Genomic DNA, 20,252 nt, shown 5'->3' with positions numbered 1-20,252 from the left:
TACACAGTGAACAGCTCCATCCAAGACCACAGAAAATTGCAGAGAATTCTGGATGCGGCCCAGACCATCACACAAACCAACCTCCCTTCCACTGACTCCATTTATACCTCACGCTGCCTGGGCAAGGCCAACAGCATTATCAAGGACAAGTAAACCTCGGCCACTCCTTCTCCTCCCATCTCCCATCAGGCGAAAGTTACAGAAGTGTGAAAACGCACACCTCCACATTTAGGGACAATTTCTTCCCAGCTGTTATCTGGCGACTGAATCATCCTGACAATTTATCCTGACTAAGGGGTGCTTGTCTGTGTGGAGTTTATACGTTCTCCACGTGACCTGCGTGGGTTTTTTCAAAGATCATCAGTTTTCTCCCACACTTCAAAGACCAACAGGTATGTAGGTTGATTGGCTTGGTATAAATGTAAAATTGTCCCAGGTGTGTGTAGGATAGTGTTAATGTGCGGGCATCACTGGTCAGTGCGAACTCGGTGGGCCAAAGGTCCTGCTTCCGCGCTGCATCTCTAAACTAAGCTACACATCATATGAAGGTTTTGCCAAATTAATGTTGATCAATTTCAACCAAACTGCATTATTACCATCTCATGGTGAAAATCTAGTTTGAAAAATAAAGGCGAAATAAAGGGATATTAAAAGCTTACATTATTATTTTAGAGGTAACCTCCTTACTGGATAAAGAAAAGTTGTGTACAATTACGAATACGTTTAAATACCCATTCAGCGTCTGCCACCCAGTGGTGAAATAAATCTATTGTGTAGGAAGGAACTGCAGGTGCGGGTTTACACTAAAGATAGACACAAAATGTTGAAGTAACTCAGCGGATCACGCAGCATATCCGGATAGAAGGAATAGATGACGTTACGGGTCGAGGCCCTTCTTCAGACGGAGAGTCAAGGGGGAGGGAAACTGGAGATATGAAAAGATACAAAGAACAAAGGTATGCAAAAGGACAAATCCAAGCCAGCTAGTTGATCAAGGCTAGGTGGAGCCCACAATGGTCCATTGTTGGCTGTGGCGGTGAGAACGAATGGATAAAATCAGTGTAACTAAGCAGGGCAACAGTGAAACTAGTAGTGTAGGGAGGAACTGCAGATGCCGGTTTCAACCGAAGACGGACTCAAAATGCTGGAGTAACTCATCAGGTCAGGCAGCATCTCTGGAGAGAAGGAATAGGTGACGTTTCGGGTCGAGACCTTTCGTCAGTCTAGTGAAACTAATAGGCCGACCAGGGTAGGGGAGGGACAGGGAGAGAGGGAATACAAGAGTTACTCAAAGTTAAAGAAATCAATATTCATTCCGCTGGGTTGTAAATCTATTGCCTATCTTCAGGGAGAAATTCCAAGTTGTACCTTATTATTATACGACATTCGCACACTAGCATTTCCAAGCATTTCCAAACTGATTTAGTCAGCCCACCAAGATGGTACAGAAAAGGATTTACCAAAGCATATGTGTTTCCATCGTGCCCCTGAATGCAGAATCTAAAGGTGCTTTGAGTGGAGGATAACTCCATCAGCCGGCCAGCAAACACCCTCTCCACGAACAAATATCTATCAAATCAAAAAGACAAATCTCAGTCAGCCCTGCTTTCCTTTATCCTCTTCTCCTGAACTCGTGCAAGGTTATCATCCTACAAATGCAAGCACGTTTAGTTCAGTTAATGGATACAGCCCCTTCAGCCTACCGAATTCACGCCGGCCATCGATCACCCATTCACACTGATTCTGTGTTATCCCACTTTCTCAGCAACTCCCCACACACTAGATTAGTTTATTTTTAGTTTAGTTTAGAAACACAGCGCGGAAACGTGCTGACCAACAATCCCCGGTATACCGACACTATTCTCCAAACACCAGGAACAATTTACAATTATATCGAGCCAATTAGCCTACAAACCTGCCCCTCTTTGGAGGGTGGGAAGAAACCGGAGCACCCGGCGAAAACCCACGCAGTCACGGGGAGAATGTTAAACTCCATACAGAAAGCACCCATAGTCAGGATCGAATCCGGGACTCTGCCGCCGTAAGGCAACAAAGCTACCGTTTCGCCACCATGCCGCCCTCCCATAGTAACCACATTACTGAACGTTCTGCATGTTGGAATCACTTAATAAAGAAACATTACCTTTTATTTATTTGCCTTTCCAAAGCCTTATTCGTCAGAGGCTGCACCAACAACTCGGTGATATAAAATTTAATTGTGTCTGTGATAAAATAAAGCGCAAACATTTGCCAGATATGAGAACTTATTGCTGGACGCAACAAAGAAAAAGGCAATTAAACCATCACGCACTGACTTGTGGCCATTACTCTAAACCCACGAGGAAAAAATGAATCAGCACCCAGAACATCTGCAATTAAAATGTGATGAAGCACAGTAACTACAAAGAGGGTGAACTACAAGATTGATCCATTAATTGATCGATACTTTATCATCACATGTGACATGTCACCGTGAAATTCTTTGCTTTGAATACCATGCACAATGTATGGAAAGTTTCTCCACGCATCCACAAAGTTGCAGGGAATGGAGGGATATATATTATGCACAGGTAGATAACAGATGGTCTTGGCATCATGTTCAGCGTCTGAAGAAGGGTCTCGACCCGAAACGTCACCCATCCCTTCTCTCCAGGGATGCTGCTTGTCCCGCTGAGTTACTCCAGTTTTATTTTGGCTACCTTCAACGTCAACAAAGTTACAAAGTGTGTACCCTCAATCTATTGAAATTCTATATGATTCACTTTCATTGGTCTGGTTCCTTCATAACAAGAAGAAGAGGCAGAAGGCCAAATAAAATCATAGGACATGCAACATGGAACAGTGCAGCACAGGAACGGGGCCCTTCGACCCACAACGATGGCGACCAACATGATGCCAAGTTAAGCTGATCACATCTGCTGGGTACGTAATCCATATCCCTCTATTCCCTGCACTTCCATGCGCCCTGTCTGAAAGCCTCTTCAACAACCACTATCGAATCTGCCTCCACCACCACCAGCCCTAGCAATACCTTCCAGGCCCATACAATTAATCCCTCCCGGAACACCAGCATGTCAATGAATGGTAATGATGTGATAAATGGAGTTGTCCATGCAGGCCTCACGGTGCAGGGCCAATTTATGCAGCAGAAAAACACAGAGAGGGGGCAAAGTGTAAAGGAGATGTGCAGGGCAATTTTTATTTTTACACGGCAAGTGGCTGCCAAGGTTGGTGGTTGAGGCATATACGATGTTGGCATTTAAGAGGCCTTTGGATAGGCATATGAATATGCAGGGAATGGAGGGATACAGATTATGCGCAGGTAGATAAGAGTCTGAAGAAGGGTCTTGACCAAAAACTTCATTCATTCCTTCTCTCCAGAGATGCTGCCTGTCCCGCTGAGTTACTCCAGCCCAACAGGTTTGTAAACACAGTATAAACACAATAAAACAAATTTTAAAAAGTTCAATAAATTAAAAGAAAACAGTATGGTGCAATACATACAAACTAGCAACGACACCAAGTTACAAAGCCATAGTAAAGGAATTGGTGCACATTGTACCTGCTGATGTCTTATCTCCCAGCATCTTCCTACAACGTGTGCAAACCACCGTTTTATTGTCTTTTGGCATCTGCAAGAACACAAAGTGAACAAAGTGAGCTCCTGGAATGTGGTGCGCAGTCTCCAGCCCATATGGAATGGGATTGTGTGCCCGTCAGCTCTGTTTGAATCCCACGACACACTGCATCGGCAGGGGAGTTGCTCGGCTGTCAAGTCTGAGATGAGGAAAAACATTTTCACCCAGAGAGTTGTGAATCTGTGGAATGCTCTGCCACAGAAGGCAGTGGAGGCCAATTCACCGGATGTGCTCAAGAGAGAGTTAGATTTAGCACTGAGGGCTAATGGAATCAAGGGATATTGGGAGAAAGCAGGAGTCGGGATGATCGGCCATGATCACATTAAATGGCCTACTCTAGCAGCTATTTTCTATGTTTAGATGGGAAATTATACAAAGCTGACATCTTCCTGGCTTGGGGATGGAAGGGATAAACATCAACAGCCTTGGCCCATTCTTTCACACGTCCTGCCAACCAAAAAAGTACACCAATTCTAAGCAGAAGCTAGACATCCAAGGTCAGTAGGAACCATTGAGATACCTACAAGGGGAAAGGAGATATGCAGTATTCATATTAATCGGTTATCTTAATAGGTTTCAGAATAATTCTCTGACAGTATTAGGATAATTACTACAACCTAAATAACATTATTTACATTCACGTTAAATGTAAAATATTTAATATGGAATGGAAACACAAGATGCTGGAGAACATGGATAGGTGAAGTTTTGGGTCGGGACCCTTCTGCAGACTGATTAGTGTTAAAATTAATTTCATTTACTATGGAATAGACAGGGTGAGTGCACAGAGTCTTTTACCAAGAGTAGTGGAATCAACAAACAGGGGACAAAGATTAGAGGTGAGAGGGGAAAGATTCAGGTCTGGTCAGGGGGAGTTCCCCCCGCCACAGATACCATGCTCCATGGTCGGATAGTCAGCGACTAAACCGTCTCCCCCACCTGGTTTGCCAGATGAGGAGGGGGCTGTAGACCCCCAGCAGGACCAAAAACAAGACCTGTCAAAGGGTGGATGAGCTCCTAGCGAGCCAACAGCCATCCACACTTCAGTAGAAGTTGCGATCACTGTCGTACATAACGTTGTAAGACACTGTGCCCATTGATGTTTTCAACAAAGAAGATGATGATGATGGAAAGTTTTAATAGGAACCTGAGGAGTAACTTTCTCACATAGATAGTGGTGGGTGTATGGAATGAGATGCCAGAGGAAGTAGTTGAGGCAAGTGTAGATGGGGCATGGACAAAGTTGGGCCGAAGGACCTGTTTCCGTGCTGTTTTGACTCCATGACAGATAAACGTAAAGCTCTGATCATCTGGAATGCTCACAACTTTGGGGTGCTGGACCAGCAGTGAGACCCCCAAAAATACTGCAACCTTGTACCTTCCGAAGAGCCCACCAGGGACTATACTGGAAGTTGGATAATTTTATACTGGACAATTTTTACATTTATCCAGCCAATTAGTCCAGCCAATTAACCTACAAACCATACGTCTTTGGTATGTGGGAGGAAACCGAAGATCTCGGAGAAAACCCACGCAGGTCACGGTGAGAACGTACAGACAGCGCCTGCAATCAGGATCGAACCCGGGTCTCCTGGTGCTGTATTTTGCTGTAATGCAGCAACTCTACCGCTGCGCCACTCTTCAAACAGATATAAAAAAGGAGAATATATATAACAAACTAGAGGCTACAAATTACAAACTACAAACCTACATATTGCTAGGATGAGGGACGAAACCAGAGCACCCTCAGGAAACTCATGGGGTTGTAGGAAGAAGGTGCAGACTCCACACGGGCAGCACCCAAGGTCAGGGCCAAACTCTTGTCCGTGGCGCTGTGAGTCAGAGATCTACCAACTGCACCACTGTGCTGCCCAAAGAGAAGAACATTACAAATATATATATATATATATTTCTCTCCGGCCCCAATATGTGCAGTTACTTGAGGCGAGGTGATAGCATTAACATATATATAAATTAAATGAAAAATGAACATAGAAAATAATTTTCTATATATATAAACAAAATAGAAATAGAAAGGGTCCATGGATAGGATAGGTTAAGAGGGATATGGGCTAATCGCAGGCAAGTGGGACTAGTGCAGACGGGACATGTTGGGCCAAAGGGCCTGTTTCCATGCTGGATGACTATATGTCCAGTTTCACAGGGATCAGACAAGGAAGTCTTGCTTTGCCTCATGGGTCTCATGGGTCATTTTATCTCAATGGGAAGAAAAACATGGTGGTGCAGCGGTAGAGTTGCAGCCATACGGTGCCAGAGACTCAGGTTCGATCCTGACCACGGGTGTTGGCTGTATAGAGTTTATACTTCTTCCTGTGACCTGCATGGGTTCTCCCTGCATGCTTTGGTTTCTCCCACACTCCAAAGACGTACAGATTTGTAGGTTAATTGGATTTGGTAAAATTGTAAATTGTGCAGGATAGCGTCAGTGTGCGGGGATTGCTGGTCGGCCCGGACTCGATGGGCTGAAGGGCCTGTTTCCGCGCTGTATCACTGAAAACGGCCATGGACTAAAATGCAAGTACACAATCGTTGATTGGATGGTGTCGATTAAAGTGAATATCCCTACCTTCACCTGGGCTCCAGAGTCGCCCACACTCTGCCTGATCTCTGATCCGCTTTCCCTTTCTTCACACACAGCCGCTCTATCCACACTTGCCGCATTCACCAACAGGAAAGTATCCCCCAAGAAGCATTCGTCCAACTTTGGCTGAAACTGCCGGGCAAACGGGTTGGGATGGCAGCACCAGTGATCCACCAGGTCATTCCAATCTCCATTTGGCAAAGGTAGAACTCTCCGGAACATCCTGTGCACAAAGCATCGCGTTGTATTAATATTCATGCTGAACTTATGAGTTCAGTTGTAAGACAGAGCCTGACAATTTACTTTAGTTTAGTGTCGTTTAGTTTAGAGATACAGCGTGAAAACAGGCCCTTCGGCCCACCGTGTCCACGCCGACCAGCGATCCCCTCACACTAACTTTGTCCTGAACACCAGGGACAACTTCCATTTATACCAAGCCAATTAACCTACCAATCTGTACGTCTTTGGAGTGTGGGAGGAACCCGGAGATCCTGGAGAAAACTCACACAGGTCACGGGGAGAACTTGAGTGCAGCTTCTGCAGTCGGGATCTAACCCGGGTTTCTGGCGCTGTAAGGCAGCAATTCTACCGCTGCGCCACTCCGTGCCACTCTCAGTTCTCAATTAAAATGGGCTTGCAGTAAGGCTCACCACATTATAAGCTTATTTCCATAAAGGGAGAAAACTATATTTCACAGTAACTTTGTAACGATTATTCCAACAGATAGAAAAAGGGAAAGTAAGTTATGGGGCAGAGGTAGTAAAGTCATTGATTTCAGTTAATATTTATACACTTGCCTAAAAAGGCTATTTAGAAGAAGCAATGAGATCTTTACCCCCCTCTACTTTCAGTCTGAAGAAGGGTTCTGACCCAAAACGCCACCCATCCTTCTCTCCAGAGATGCTGCCTGTCCCGCTGAGTTACTCCAGCACTTTGTGTCAATCTTCGGTGTGAACCAGCATCTGCAGTTCCTTCCTGCACATTGAGATCTTCCTGATATGATCAGGAAAATAAAGACAGCACAGTGGTACAACTGGTAAAGCTACTGCCTCACAGCACCAGAGACCCAGGTTCGATCCTGACCTCAGGTGCTGTCTGTGTGGAGTTGGCCCGTTCTCCCTGTGACTGTGTGGGTTTCCTCCAGACACAGGCAGAGGTTAAGACTTTAAGGTTTTAAGAACTTTGAAACTTTAAGGATACAAGTTTGGCACCGGAAACATGGTAACTCTTGTGTACTGCCTCAGTATAAGCTACCATTCTTAGACTCTTCTGCTTGGAAATTAATGAATGAATGAAGATACTTTATTGTCACATGTGACATGTCACAGTGAGATTCTTTGCTTTGAATACCCAAGGTATGCAAAGAGTCACTACATAAAGGACGCTGACAACATTACAAAGCATTAACACAAAGTATTCCATTTGTAGTCCCCCTCTTTGTTCTGGGCACTGGTGGCGACCCGCCTCCCACACCGGGTCCCCTCTTTGACATACTCACATATAGCAACAATTTATTGAATTGTATTTAAAAGAAAGGAATTTCACTGTACCTAGGTACATGTGACCATAAAGTACCATTGAATGCACAAACTCCACATTTTGATTTTGAAGTTAGAAAATAAACTATCAAAAGCTTTAACTGATTTGACACAAGGCAAAGTTCCATTGAGAATTTTCATAAGTTCAAGGAGCAGAATTAGAAGTCCACTCTATCCATTGACTCGGCCGCCACAGCCGTCTGCAGTAATTAATTCCACAGATTCACTACCCTCTGACTATATAAATTCCTTCTCATCTCTTTACTGAAGGTATGTCCATTTATTCTGAGGCCTGTCAAAGCCTGCAAAGACACAGAGCTTTGGGATAATGCCACCTTGATGCTGGTCAAAGGTCCACTGAGCTTCCACCATGCCTCGTCGGTAGGGGCATGGAGGGATAGTGAGTGCTGATCCAGCACAACTCCGTGTGTAGGAAGGGACTGCAGATGCTGGTATATATCGAAGATAAACATAAAATTCTTGAGTAACTCAGCGGGACAGGCAGCATCTCTGGAGAAGGTGGACACAAAATTCTGGAGTAACTCAGCGGGACAGGCAGCATCTCTGGAGATCATGGATAGGTGACATTTCAGCTTCAGCAGTCTATAGGGTTCTGACTTGAAAAGTCGCCTATTCTTTTTCTCTCCAGGGATGCTGCCTGACCTGGTGAGTTACTCTAGCAACTCACCTGTTCCTACCTTCAGCACTAATCCATGTTGTTCAAAGTACCTCAATTGCTAGGCTGCCTCTCATCTTAACTGTGTCACAAATGACACTTGTTGAACAAACATTACCACAGAGAGATGTTCTCTATCTTAACCACAATGTGTCACTCAAACAGGAAACATTAAGGAAAAGAACTAAATCAGGACTTAAAAGAATCAGCAAAAATTAAACGTTGTTTCTATTGAAAGAATTGTGGTGCTGTCTCAAGTTCCACAACACCATGTTCAGGAAGAGCTACTTTCCAACAACTATCAGGTTCCTGAACAAAACCAAACAACCCTAATCCCACCTTGGCAACAGAACACTATGGTTCATCTGTGTAAGAAAGAAACATAGAAACATAGAAAATAGGTGCAGGAGTAGGCCATTCGGCCCTTCGAGCCTGCACCGCCATTCAATATGATCATGGCTGATCATCCAACTCCGTATCCTGTACCTGCCTTCTCTCCATACCCCCTGATCCCTTTAGCCCAAAAGGGCCATATCTAACTCCCTCTCAAATATAGCCAAAGAACTGGCCTCAACTACCTTCTTTGGCAGAGAATTCCAGAGATTCACCACTCTCTGTGTGAAAAAAATGTTTTCCTCATCTCGGTCCTAAAATATTTCCCCCTTATCCTTAAACTGTGACCCCTTGTTCTGGACTTCCCCAACATCGGAAACAATCTTCCTGCATCTAGCCTGTCCAACCCCTTAAGAGTTTTGTAAGTTTCTATAAGATCCCCCCACAATCTTCTAAATTCTAGCGAGTACAAGCCGAGTCTATCCAGTCTTTCTTCATATGAAAGTCCTGAAATCCCCGGCATCAGTCTGGTGAACCTTCTCTGTACTCTATGGCAAGAATGTCTTTCCTCAGATTAGGAGACCAAAACTGTACGCAATACTCCAGCCCGGATACTATACTCCAATACTCCAGCTACAGAATTTGCCTGCTCGACTGAGAAAAGTGGCTTGCAATTGTTTACGTCTGCGTTAGAGGGAAGGCAGGGACTCAGTTTAATGTATCTTCCAATAGACACGGTCTCCCTCAGTACTAAACGTGAATGGCAGCCCAGATTTCTCTACTCAGTGAAACACATGAACTTATGACCTAATGAGTTAAAGGTGAAGCTCAATGCCTAATGTGACTTCCAATACTGAATCCAGTATCTGATTTATACAGTCGCTATTTATATCGCAGGCGTTTCTATACTGCCACTCATGGAAAGAAAAATCAATAATTTCCCTTACTGCGTCTCGAGTAGAGTTTTCCCACAGCTCTGGCACTGAAAGACATAGCAGACTTGGGCTTTCAATGTCCGGACCACAGTTGGGGCCAGCTCTAAAGAAACAGGAAATGTTATTAATATTGACAAATAATTAAAATTGAATTCTTCATAATTCTATCTTATAATGAAATATTATATATATATATACATATATATAAAATAATAGGACATTGGAGACATTAATGTGCAAATTTGATGCTTTCAACAATTTCAATGTTCTCAGAGATTCAATATAATCCAGGATAATTTTCATTTTGGGATATTTATTATTACAGTCCACTTAAAAATAATTTGAACTAAAGATTTTGTGAGATGCATCAAAACCTGGTTACATTTTACAATGTCAAATGGAGCACCGATTTTCTCCCTAATAGCATATTTCCCCATTCCAGAGAAAAAAGACACATTTTTCATGCATTGATTTTTTTTAAATCTCCACCATGAATCAGTGGTGATTTGGTGACATTTACTATTAACGTTAAGGTGCCCTTCAATCACTGTAACATCACAACCGCAAGGTCGAGCTCCACCTCCATTACTGTCCAGACATGGTTCCTTACTAAAGATAGACACAAAATGCTGGAGTAACTCAGCGGGTCAGGCAGCATCTTTGGAGAGAAGGAATAGGTGATGTTTTGGGTCAAGACCCTCAGGGGAGAGGGAAACTAGAGATATGAAAAGGTACAAAGAACAAACGAATGAAAGGTATGCAAAGAACAAAGACAGCTAGATGATCAAGGAAAACTGGAGCCCACAATGGTCCGTTGTTGGTGTGATGATAACATGATAAAAAGCAGTGAAACTAAGCAGGATGACAGTGAAACTAGTGGGAGAACTAGGATGGTGGAACTTGAACTTAGAGTTACCAGCCAGCATGGTTGCGCAGTGGTAGAGTTGCTGCCCTACAGCGTCAGAGACCCAGGTTCGATCCTGACTACGGGTGCTGTCGGGACGAAGTTTGTACGTTCTCCCTGTGAGCTGCATGTGATTTCTCCTATGAGACTCAGTGGGCTGAAGGGCCTGCTTCCGCGCTATATCTCAAAACTACACTAAAGTATTCATACCGTTGGGTTGTAAGCTGCCCAAGCAAAATATGAGGTGCTGTTCCTACTATTTGTGTTTGGGTTCACTCTGACAGTGGAGGAGGCCCAGGACAGAAAAGTCAGTGTGGGTATGATAAGGGGAGTTAAAGAATTACAAGTCCTTACTGAACTGGCTGACAAGCATGCTTCAAGAATAGAATCTGTAAAATACTATATACTGTACATTCTGGTGGCTGACAAGCCAAGTTGTATACATTTGTCACCCCTAAACAAACACACTGCATAATTCACAATAGCCATAAGCATGAATTATGTTCAAATTAGAAGCAGGCAGAAAAATTACCGGACAAGATCCCTAATCAACTATTATACACATCTGGGAAGTTAAGTTAAAAGGAAACCACAAATACACAACTGGCACAAAAGACCTGCTCTCACGTTGTGTCTAACTACTCTGATGGCAACCAAGCATCTTGTTCCAATTTTACAGTCAGCTTAGACTGATCCAAACTCTCTCATCCCCAACCTGCCTGTCAGTCGGGGGGAAATTTGTGCAGCTTGTCTTTCAGCCACTAATGAGCAGAGACAAGGGTAGGCACCGTTCAGCTGATGAATTGCTTCATGCTGACAGGCTGAAAGTCTCTTCACTGTGTTGCGTCTCTCCCTCCCTCAACGCAAGCCTGCGGCCAGAACCCTGTTTTACTAAGATGAAGCAATTTGGGAGACACTGAATTCTGCGCAATCGAGCAGCAATCAACAGGCACCATGTTAGGAAGGTAACACGGGGAACAGCAGGCGCTGACATCTTGAGCAAAATGAGTGGGTTAACATACGATGAGCGTTTGACAGCACTGGGCCTCCGATCGCCGGAGTTTAGAAGGATGAGGGCAGACTTCATTGAAGCTTACCGAATAGTGAAAGGCCAGGATAGAATGGATGTGGAGAGCATGTTTAGGACCTGATGTCATAGCCTCAGAATAAAAGGACGTTCCTTTAGGAAGGAGATGAGGGGGAATTTCTTTAGTCAGAGGGTGGTGAATCTATGGAATTCATTGCCACTGATGGCTGTGGAGGCCGTTAATGGATATTTAAAAAACATAGATAGATTTGTGATTAGTACATGTGTCAGGGGTTATGGGGAGGAGATTGAGGTTGAGAAGGAGAGATAGATCAGCCATGATTGAATGGTGTAGACTTGATGGGCTGAAGGGCCTAATTCTGCTCCTATCACTTGAGAACTTATGAAAATACAAACCCAGCAGGTCAGGCAGCATCTGTGGAGGAAATGGGCAGGCGATGTTTTAGTCAAATCTATTGTCAGACCGATGGGAGTGGGTGGGAAGAAAGCTGGAAAAGAGAGGTGGGGGTGGGGCAAAGCCTGACGAGTGATAGGTGGGAGGGAAAGGGTGTGATTGAGATGGGTGGAGTAAGTGACAAAGGCTCGAGGTGAAAAGAAGACAAAAGGGTGTCAGATAAGGCAAGAAGAGGAGGAGTGAGGTGTAAAGCTGGAAGGAGCGATATGGGTTGAAGTGGAGGAGGGGGAGGGCGGAGAAGGAGGGGCATATAAGGGAAATATGGGACAGTGACTGGTGTACGGAGGAAGAGAGAGGAAACCATCTCGACAGCCTGAAGAAAGGTCTCGAGCCGAACCATCACCTATTCCCTTTTCTCCAGAGATGTTGCCTGACCCACTGAGTTATTCCAGCAATTTGTGTCTATCAAAAGACTAGGCACTAATGACTGGGCACTAATGGGCTGAATCAAGCAAGGCAGCGGTGTGATAGTACAGGAGAGGGTTCAGAGGAGATTCACCAGGGTCCCGTCCCCAAAGCATCACCTACCCATGTTCTCCATAGATGTTGCCTGACCCACAGAGTTACTCCAGCACTCTGTGTCTTTTTATGTGTAAACCAGCATCTGCAGCTTCTTGTTTCTACAACGGATTAGTTCGGGTATCAGACGTTGTGGGGAGAAGGCAGGAGAATAGGGTTAGGAGGGAGAGATAGATCAGCCATTATTGAGTGGTGGAGTAGACTGGATGGGCCGCATGGCCCAATTCTGCTCCTATCTCTTATGACCTTGTGGATAAACAATCTTCTGCAAAATGGACAATTTGTGAAATACAAGCTACATGACGATTTTTTACTGAATTCAGTTAGCCAAAATACAAGACCATAGTCACCTTTCGGACAATCTGTGACAACTTGCAGCCTCATGTGCAACCCATCTCCTCCAATATACTGGAGGTTGCGGCAGGAAGAAGGAGCAACGCTGACCCCTGCTGGCAAATCAATAGTCAAACGCTGCGCAGGACTCTGCAGACACATGGATGACAAGCCAAGAGTAATTTGCAATTCGGAATGATCCTTGGTGAAGTTCCTGCACAGAATTAAATACAAAGTGTTAGTTGTTCACCCATTTGCAGGACACCAAAGTACAACTCCATGTTGCAATCTGGAGAAATAACACCCTCCTTCAAAATTCACCTGCATTTTTTAATATGGTTATACCAGACGCTGGTTGAAACCATAGATACAAAATGCTGGAGTAACTCAGTGGGACAGGCAGCATCTCTGGAGATAAGGAATGGGTGACGTTCTGAAGAACATCTATGCATTTTTTAATACATTAGTTTAGATAGAGTCATTGAGTGAAGCAGGCCCTTCGGCCCAACTTGCCCATACTGACCAATATGTCCTAACTACACAATCAATCAATCAATCAATCAATCAACCTTTATTGTCATCTTGCAAGCAACAGTTGTACAGTGCAAAATGAAAAGACGTTTCCCAGGGAATACCGGAGCATCGCACATGAAATTTAAAACATTTCACACATAATAACACTAAAAACAATCCAGTCCCTGATGGAACAGTATAAATAGTTAAAAGCAGGTAAAACACAACGTTAAAATACAGTAAAACCAATCATAAAAATGTCCGGGGCAGCTGATTTGAGTGGCCAGTGCCAGTTATTAAAGTGGCCAGTGCCAGTTATTATAGTGTCCGTGCCAGCCGCAGAATCAGGTGACTGTGAGTACAAAGTGACTGTTTAGCAGCCTCACAGCCTGTGGCAGGAAGCTGTTTAGCAGTCTTGTAGTCCGGGCTTTGATGCTACGGTATCTCTTGCCTGATGGCAGGAGATCCAGGTGTGTGTGGAGGGGGTGCAGTTTGTCCTTAGCAATTCTCTGAGCTTTTTTCAGACAGCGGCTCTGGAACAGTTCTTGTACCGAGGGTAGGGAGACGCCAATGATCCTCTCTGCTCCCCTCACTACCCTCTGCAGAGCCTTCCTGTCCGAGCAGTTGCAGGTGGAGTACCACGTGTTCATGCAGTACGTGAGTACAGACTCCACCGTACCCCTGTAGAAAGTCCTGAGGATGTTGGTGGGGAGTGAGGCCTGTTTTAGTTTCCTCAGGAAGTGCAGTCGCTGATGGGCCGATTTGACGGTCCCAGTGTTGTTCCTGGACCAGGTGAGACTGTCTGTAATTTGCACACCAAGGAACTTACTACTCTCCACTCTCTCCACTGTGGTGCCACTGATGTTGAGGGGTTTATGCTTTGGCTGCGCCCTCCTGAAGTCGACAACCATCTCCTTTGTTTTGTCGACATTTAATTCTAGATTATTTTTGCCGCACCAGTCCACTAGTTGTTTTACTTCCTCCCTGTACATTGATTCGTCATCTCCGCTGATGAGTCCCACCACTGTTGTGTCATCCGCAAATTTTATGATCTTATTGTCCCTGAATCTGGCAGCACAGTCATGTGTGAGCGACGAGCACACAAGTCCCACCTGCCTGCATTTGGCCCATATCCCTGTAAAACTGCCCTATGTACCCGTCTAAATGTTTCTTAAATGTTGTGATAATACCTGCCTCAACTCCATTCTCTGGCAGCACATTCCATTTACCTACCACCCTTTGTGTGAAAAAGTGACCCCTCAGGTTCCTCTTAAATCTTTCCCCCCTCACCTCAAATTATGTGACATAAGGAATCATCTTGTGAGCATAATTTATTGTTAAAGAGATAATAGGTTGGTTTATTATTGTCATTTGTACTGAGATAGTGAAATACATTGCACGCGATACTCATGAACGGCAAGTCATACCATACATGCGCACATCAGGGAGAGGAAAGAGAGAAAATAAATAGAGTGCAGAATATAGTGTAACAGCTACAGCGTGCAGATATATTTAAATGTAAGGGCCTCACACAAGGTAGATAGGGAGATTGAGAATTAATTTTTATTATATGAGAGTCTCATTCAAGAGTCCGATAACAGCAGGGGATGAAGCTGTTCCCGAGTCTGGTGGTACGTGCTTTCAAGCTTCTGTATCTTCTGCCGACGAGAGAGGAGGAGGAGAGCGAATGGCTGGGGTGTCCTTGATTATGTGTAGGAAGGAACTGCAGTTGCTGGTTGAAACCAAAGGTAGACACAAAATGTTGGAGTAACTCAGCAGGAACAGGTAGCATCTCTGGAGAGAAGGAATGGCTGACTATTGGGTCAAGAAGGGTCACGACCCGATGCGTCAGGCATTCCTTTTCTCCAGAGATGCTGCCTGTTCCTGCCGAGTTACTCCAGCATTTTGTACCTGTCTTCGTGTCCTTGATTAGGTTGGCTGATGATCCGAGGCAGCATGAAGTGTAGATGGAGTTAGTGGTCAGGAGCCTAGGCCGTGTGATGGACAGGGCAAAATCCACAATTCTCTGCAATTTCTTGTCGACTTGGGCAGAGCTGTTCTCAAACCAATTGTGTAGGAAAGAACTGCAGATGCTGGTTTAAATCGAAGATAAGACACAAAATGCTGGAGTAACTTAGCAGGACAGGCAGCATTTCTGGAGAGAATCTCTGGTTTGGGATGAAGACCCTTCTTCAGATGAAGAACGACCAATTGTTGAGTCATCTGCAAACTTACTAAATAATCAATCTACGTTTTCAGCCAAGTATTTTATATATACCACAAACAACGGCTGTGGAGGCCAAGTTAATGGGTATTTTTTAAGGCAGGTTCTTGATTAGTAAGGTGTCAGGGGTTATGGGGAGAAAGCATGAGAATGGGGTTAAGAGGGAAAGATAGATCAACGATAATTGAATGGTGGAGTAGACCCAATGGGCCGAATTACCTACTTCTTCTCCTATGAACTTTTGAACCACAGCAGTTTCATTACAGTGAAGGCAGCACAGTGGTGCAGTGTTATAGGCCTTTCTCACGGGGCGACTTGACGCAAGTTAACCAGAGTTTAACATCGTGGGAGCCTCGTGCGATAACAGTACGGCATTCGTGGACCACCGTGGCGCTAACGGCAGGTAATCGTGTAACTTGGTGACTCGGGAGAAAATTCAAGCAAGCTCGAATTTCTCCAAGAGTGACTTGTACACTTGTGGTTGAGCATTGCAACATTATATGAACGTAGTGGCCAGTGCGATATCCGTGCGATATCCGTAATAACTCTTGCGGTTACCGTGGGAACTCCTGTGAATGGTAAACCCAGGAAGCTGGACAGAGGGGACAGAAGGCGAGTAAAAATTGTCTTCTGTGGGATTGAATTTAAAAAATAAAGATTTGCATATGGACATCAACTTATTCATGAGTTATGTTAAGAAAATAACTATAATCTTTAAAAGGGACTTTATTGAAAGGTCCCGCATTTTTATGGTCCGTGAGAAATTTTTCACATGTACTTCTTTGAGAGATACAGCTCGGGGTCCTCGCCGACTAGCGATCAGTGCCTTTCCGAAGCAGGGTCCGGAACGCTACCAATCAATGTTCTCCTGAGACCCGTGTAAGGAGTGAACTGCACATGCTGGTTTAAACCGAAGACAGACACAAAAAGCTGGAGTAACTCAGCGAGTCAAGAGGCATCTCTGGAGAAAAATAGGTGATGTTTCGGGACGAGACACATCTTCAGACTCAATTCCGATTAGGATGTCTGAAGAAGGGTTCCGATTCGAATCGCCACCTATTCTTTTTCTCCAGAGATGCTGCCTGACCCGCTGACTTACTCCAGCTTTTTATGTTTTTCTTCCCAGATCTGACTTAGGTAACTTACACTCTCTCTCTCTCCCCCATGGTCAGGATCGAACCCCGGTCTCTGGGGCTGTGAGGCAGCAACTCTACCACTGTGCCGCATGTAGTCGGATTTAATAAAATGCTGGCGTTGCTTCCACAGACAGAGGCATTGATAATATTAGATCAGAATTGCATCTTTCCGCAAATAGAGTCAATTATTAGCCAATTAATAATAGAATCAATTATTGTTGGTGACATTTCACCTACGAATATCAGACTATTTTCGCAGAGGTAAGGGCCAATTAGGCATAGCAAAAGGTAGGAACACTTTTAAACATTTTTTTCCGACTATTTTGTCAAATGCAAATACAGGGAGAATGATCAGTGCTCACATGGCTCACTCTGTTAGAAGCGTTCTGAGTTTAAATGTTCCATGTATTCCTTCTTAAAGTATAAATTTTTGTGTGGCCAGGGGTGCGATTGAGAGCAGCTGGGAAAGGGCGGAGGGGGCGTCACGAATAACAGCGTTTCCCTGGCCCTGTCAAGCAAGACCCCCCCTTCACAAAGCTATGCTGACTTTGGCCTATTTTATCATGAACTATGTACTCCGTAACCTCATCCTTTATAATGGACTCTAAAATATTACGATGAGGATATATTATGTGTGTGTGTGTGTGTGTGTCGATGTGTGTGTGTGTGTGTGCGTGTGTGTGTGTGTGTATATACACACACTGAACTTTGCTTATTATATTGTATACAGTACACTTTGTTTACATATTCCGTTGTGCTGCTGCAAGTAAGGATGTCATTCGTTATTCCATCTATGACATACGACAATAAAACACTCTTGACTGCTGGAAAATGAAGCCAAAATACAGTGGAGAACTGGCAAAGGATTACAGAGACGAAAGAAGAACAAGTTATTGCCCATCAACAATAAGTTATCACTCACTACCAGCTCCTTTTCAGCTGCAACATGAATTAATTTATCACCATTTTCCTCACAATCTATTGTTAATTAAAGGCACAATTGTTTTTGTCCTGATGGGTGTAGTTAATCTATTAAATTTAAAACAGAGTCATCATGACAGGTAAATCACCCTCAAACCTTAATTGTTTTGCTGATCTGATGAGCATTTTCAACATTTTATGATATTTTTAATTAAATTTCTTTATTAAAATGAGTTTAAATTACTCAGACCTTTAAGATCAATGACAATAAGAACCCACGCAAACCTTTCATAAATGGTGTTCCACTTTATTTTGCCATAGCCACCACCCCCCTGCCTCCCTCATCGCCATCACCACCCACACAAACACCCTCGCCACCCCCACCTGGAGTTGCAACCATTTCTCCCCTTCCACCTACATTCCTTTCTGTGGCTTCATAATTTGCACCTCATTTATCCTTTTCTCACATCTTTAGTCTCTGGCCCAACCATCTGTCTATCCAAACCCTCCCCTCCTTCACCTATAATCCACTTATCACATATAAAAAAGAACTGCAGATGCTGGTTTATACCGAAGATGGACACAAAGTGTTGGTGTAACTCAGCATGTCAGGCAGCATCTCTGGGGAAAATGGATGGGTGACATTTCGGGTCGGGACCCTTCCTCAGACAGTCTGAAGAAGGGTCCAGAGCCAAAACGTCACCCATCCTATTTCACCAGAGATGCTGCCTGACCCGCTGAGTTACACCAACACTTTGTGTCCACCTATCACTTGCACGGCTTTGCCAGCCCCCCACCTTTCTCTCCTCCCCCACTCCCAACAATCAGAGGGCTACAACCCGACCTGTTCTCCAGAACTGCTGCCTGACCCGCTGAATTACTCCAGCACTTTATGTCTTTTTTTTTAAATCAGCATCTGCAGTTCCTTGTTAGTAAAGATAGACGCAAAATGCTGGAGTAACTCAGAGAAGGAATGGGTGACTCGTGTTTGTAAAACTCATTTCCCAAAATGTGTTCCACTTTGTTTTACTATATTGCAACATATCTAATGCAGCCTTAGATTACAAAAATATTGCACCAATGCACTTATTTAACAAACGTGCAGTCAGAAACAGAACAATAAATACAGCCTAGTCTTTGGTAGCTTACATATTAAAGAAAGAGAGTTACCCCAATACTAAGTGCCCATTTTGCGTGCTGTTTCTGATCTCTAAGTAAACCCTCGGCGGGGGTATCTTTGCCTCCATTTCCCTCCCGAGTGCAGGCCCCGTTGAGCAAATGCTGAACGAAATGCGGCGAAATGCAACATGTAACCCAGCGCTCCGCCGAGCGCGACCCGGGAACCAGGCGCGTGCACGATGCTGCTCCTCTCCGAACGCGGCCCGGGAACCAGGCGCGTGCACGTATCCGCTCCCACTAGCCCTGGGACCAAAGATACTGCTGTGATCTTTGCCTGGGACCAGGCGCATGCACGCGCGGCTCCGGGCCGGCTCTGCACAAGGGGGCCGTGCACGCGCACAACTCCATTCCGCGTGCACGCTTCCCGTCCTGCACCCGGAAGTTCAGAGCTGCATTTCAAGCACACATGTGCAAAGATCCTAGAGGAACCTCTAGGATCTTTGCACATGTGCACATCCGTTGTTGTCAGCAAAGATCTTATAGCAGAGGATCTTTGGTTGTCAGTGACTGGAGGGGCAGGGCTGGAATGTGCAGGAAGGAACTACACTGCAGATGCTGCTTTAAACCGAAGATAGATGCAAAATGCTGGAGTGACTCGGTGGGACAGGCAGCATCTCTGGAGAGAAGGAATGGGTGACGTTTCGGTTCGAGACCCTTCTCCATGGCATGGCTGAAAGCTGTACCCTAGAGGGGCAACCATTTACGGAGATGTGCGGGCTAATGATGGGTCTTGAGGCGGGACTGGAAGATGGTGAGGGGCACGGAATTGCGGATCAATTGGGGGAGGGAGTTCCAGAGCCTGGGAGCTGCCCTGGAGAAGGCTCTGTCCCCAAAACTGCAGAGGTTGGATTTGTGGATGGAGAGGAGACCGGCTGATGTGGATTTAGATTAGATTAGATTGATCTGAGGGACCGTGAGGGTTGGTAGGGGGAGAGGAGGTCAGTGAGATATGGGGGGGCCAGATGGTGGAGGGCTTTGTAGGTGAGGACCAGGATTTTGTAGGTGATCCGGTGGGAGATGAGAAGCCAGTGAAGTTGTTTGAGGACTGGAGTGATGTGATGCCAGGATTTGGTGTGGGTGATGAGTCGGGCGGCTGCATTCTGGACCAGTTGGAGTCGGTTGATGTAGGTGGAGCTGATGCCAAGGGGAAGTGAGTTGCAGTAGTCCAGTCGGGAGGAGATGAAGGCATGGATGAGTCTTTCAGCAGCGGGCGGTGTGAGAGAGGGTCTGAGTTTGGCGATGTTGCGGAGGTGAAAGAAGGAGGTTTTAATGACATGGCGAATGTGAGGCTCATGGGAG

At 45.0% G+C, this 20,252-nt stretch overlaps 1 protein-coding gene across 5 annotated transcripts in view; it reads right to left on the bottom strand.

Moving 5' to 3' along the window:
- Positions 1-19,258, bottom strand: part of ube3d (ubiquitin protein ligase E3D) — a 114,720-nt gene extending 95,462 nt beyond the window's left edge. For 3 of the 5 annotated variants that reach the window (XM_055636062.1, XM_055636063.1, XM_055636066.1), the window contains exons 1-7: positions 18,945-19,258; positions 12,998-13,194; positions 9,735-9,825; positions 6,226-6,463; positions 3,563-3,632; positions 2,144-2,222; positions 1,461-1,569 (exon numbers count right to left, since the gene is read on the bottom strand). In XM_055636062.1, coding sequence (XP_055492037.1) covers positions 1,461-1,569; positions 2,144-2,222; positions 3,563-3,632; positions 6,226-6,463; positions 9,735-9,825; positions 12,998-13,194; positions 18,945-19,243 — 1,083 coding nt within the window. In that variant the 5' untranslated portion in view covers positions 19,244-19,258. Of the gene's footprint in view, positions 1-1,460; positions 1,570-2,143; positions 2,223-3,562; positions 3,633-6,225; positions 6,464-9,734; positions 9,826-12,997; positions 13,195-18,923 lie in introns of all 5 variants that reach the window. The other 2 variants (XM_055636064.1, XM_055636067.1) reach the window with 2 other exon arrangements.
- Positions 19,259-20,252: the final 994 nt, after the last annotated feature.

This window comes from Leucoraja erinacea, chromosome 5 (genome assembly GCF_028641065.1).
Source record: "Leucoraja erinacea ecotype New England chromosome 5, Leri_hhj_1, whole genome shotgun sequence".
NCBI classification, from domain to species: Eukaryota; Metazoa; Chordata; class Chondrichthyes; order Rajiformes; family Rajidae; genus Leucoraja; species Leucoraja erinaceus.
Note: the sequence above shows the minus strand (reverse complement) of the source record. Positions and strands in the feature narration are given on the sequence as shown.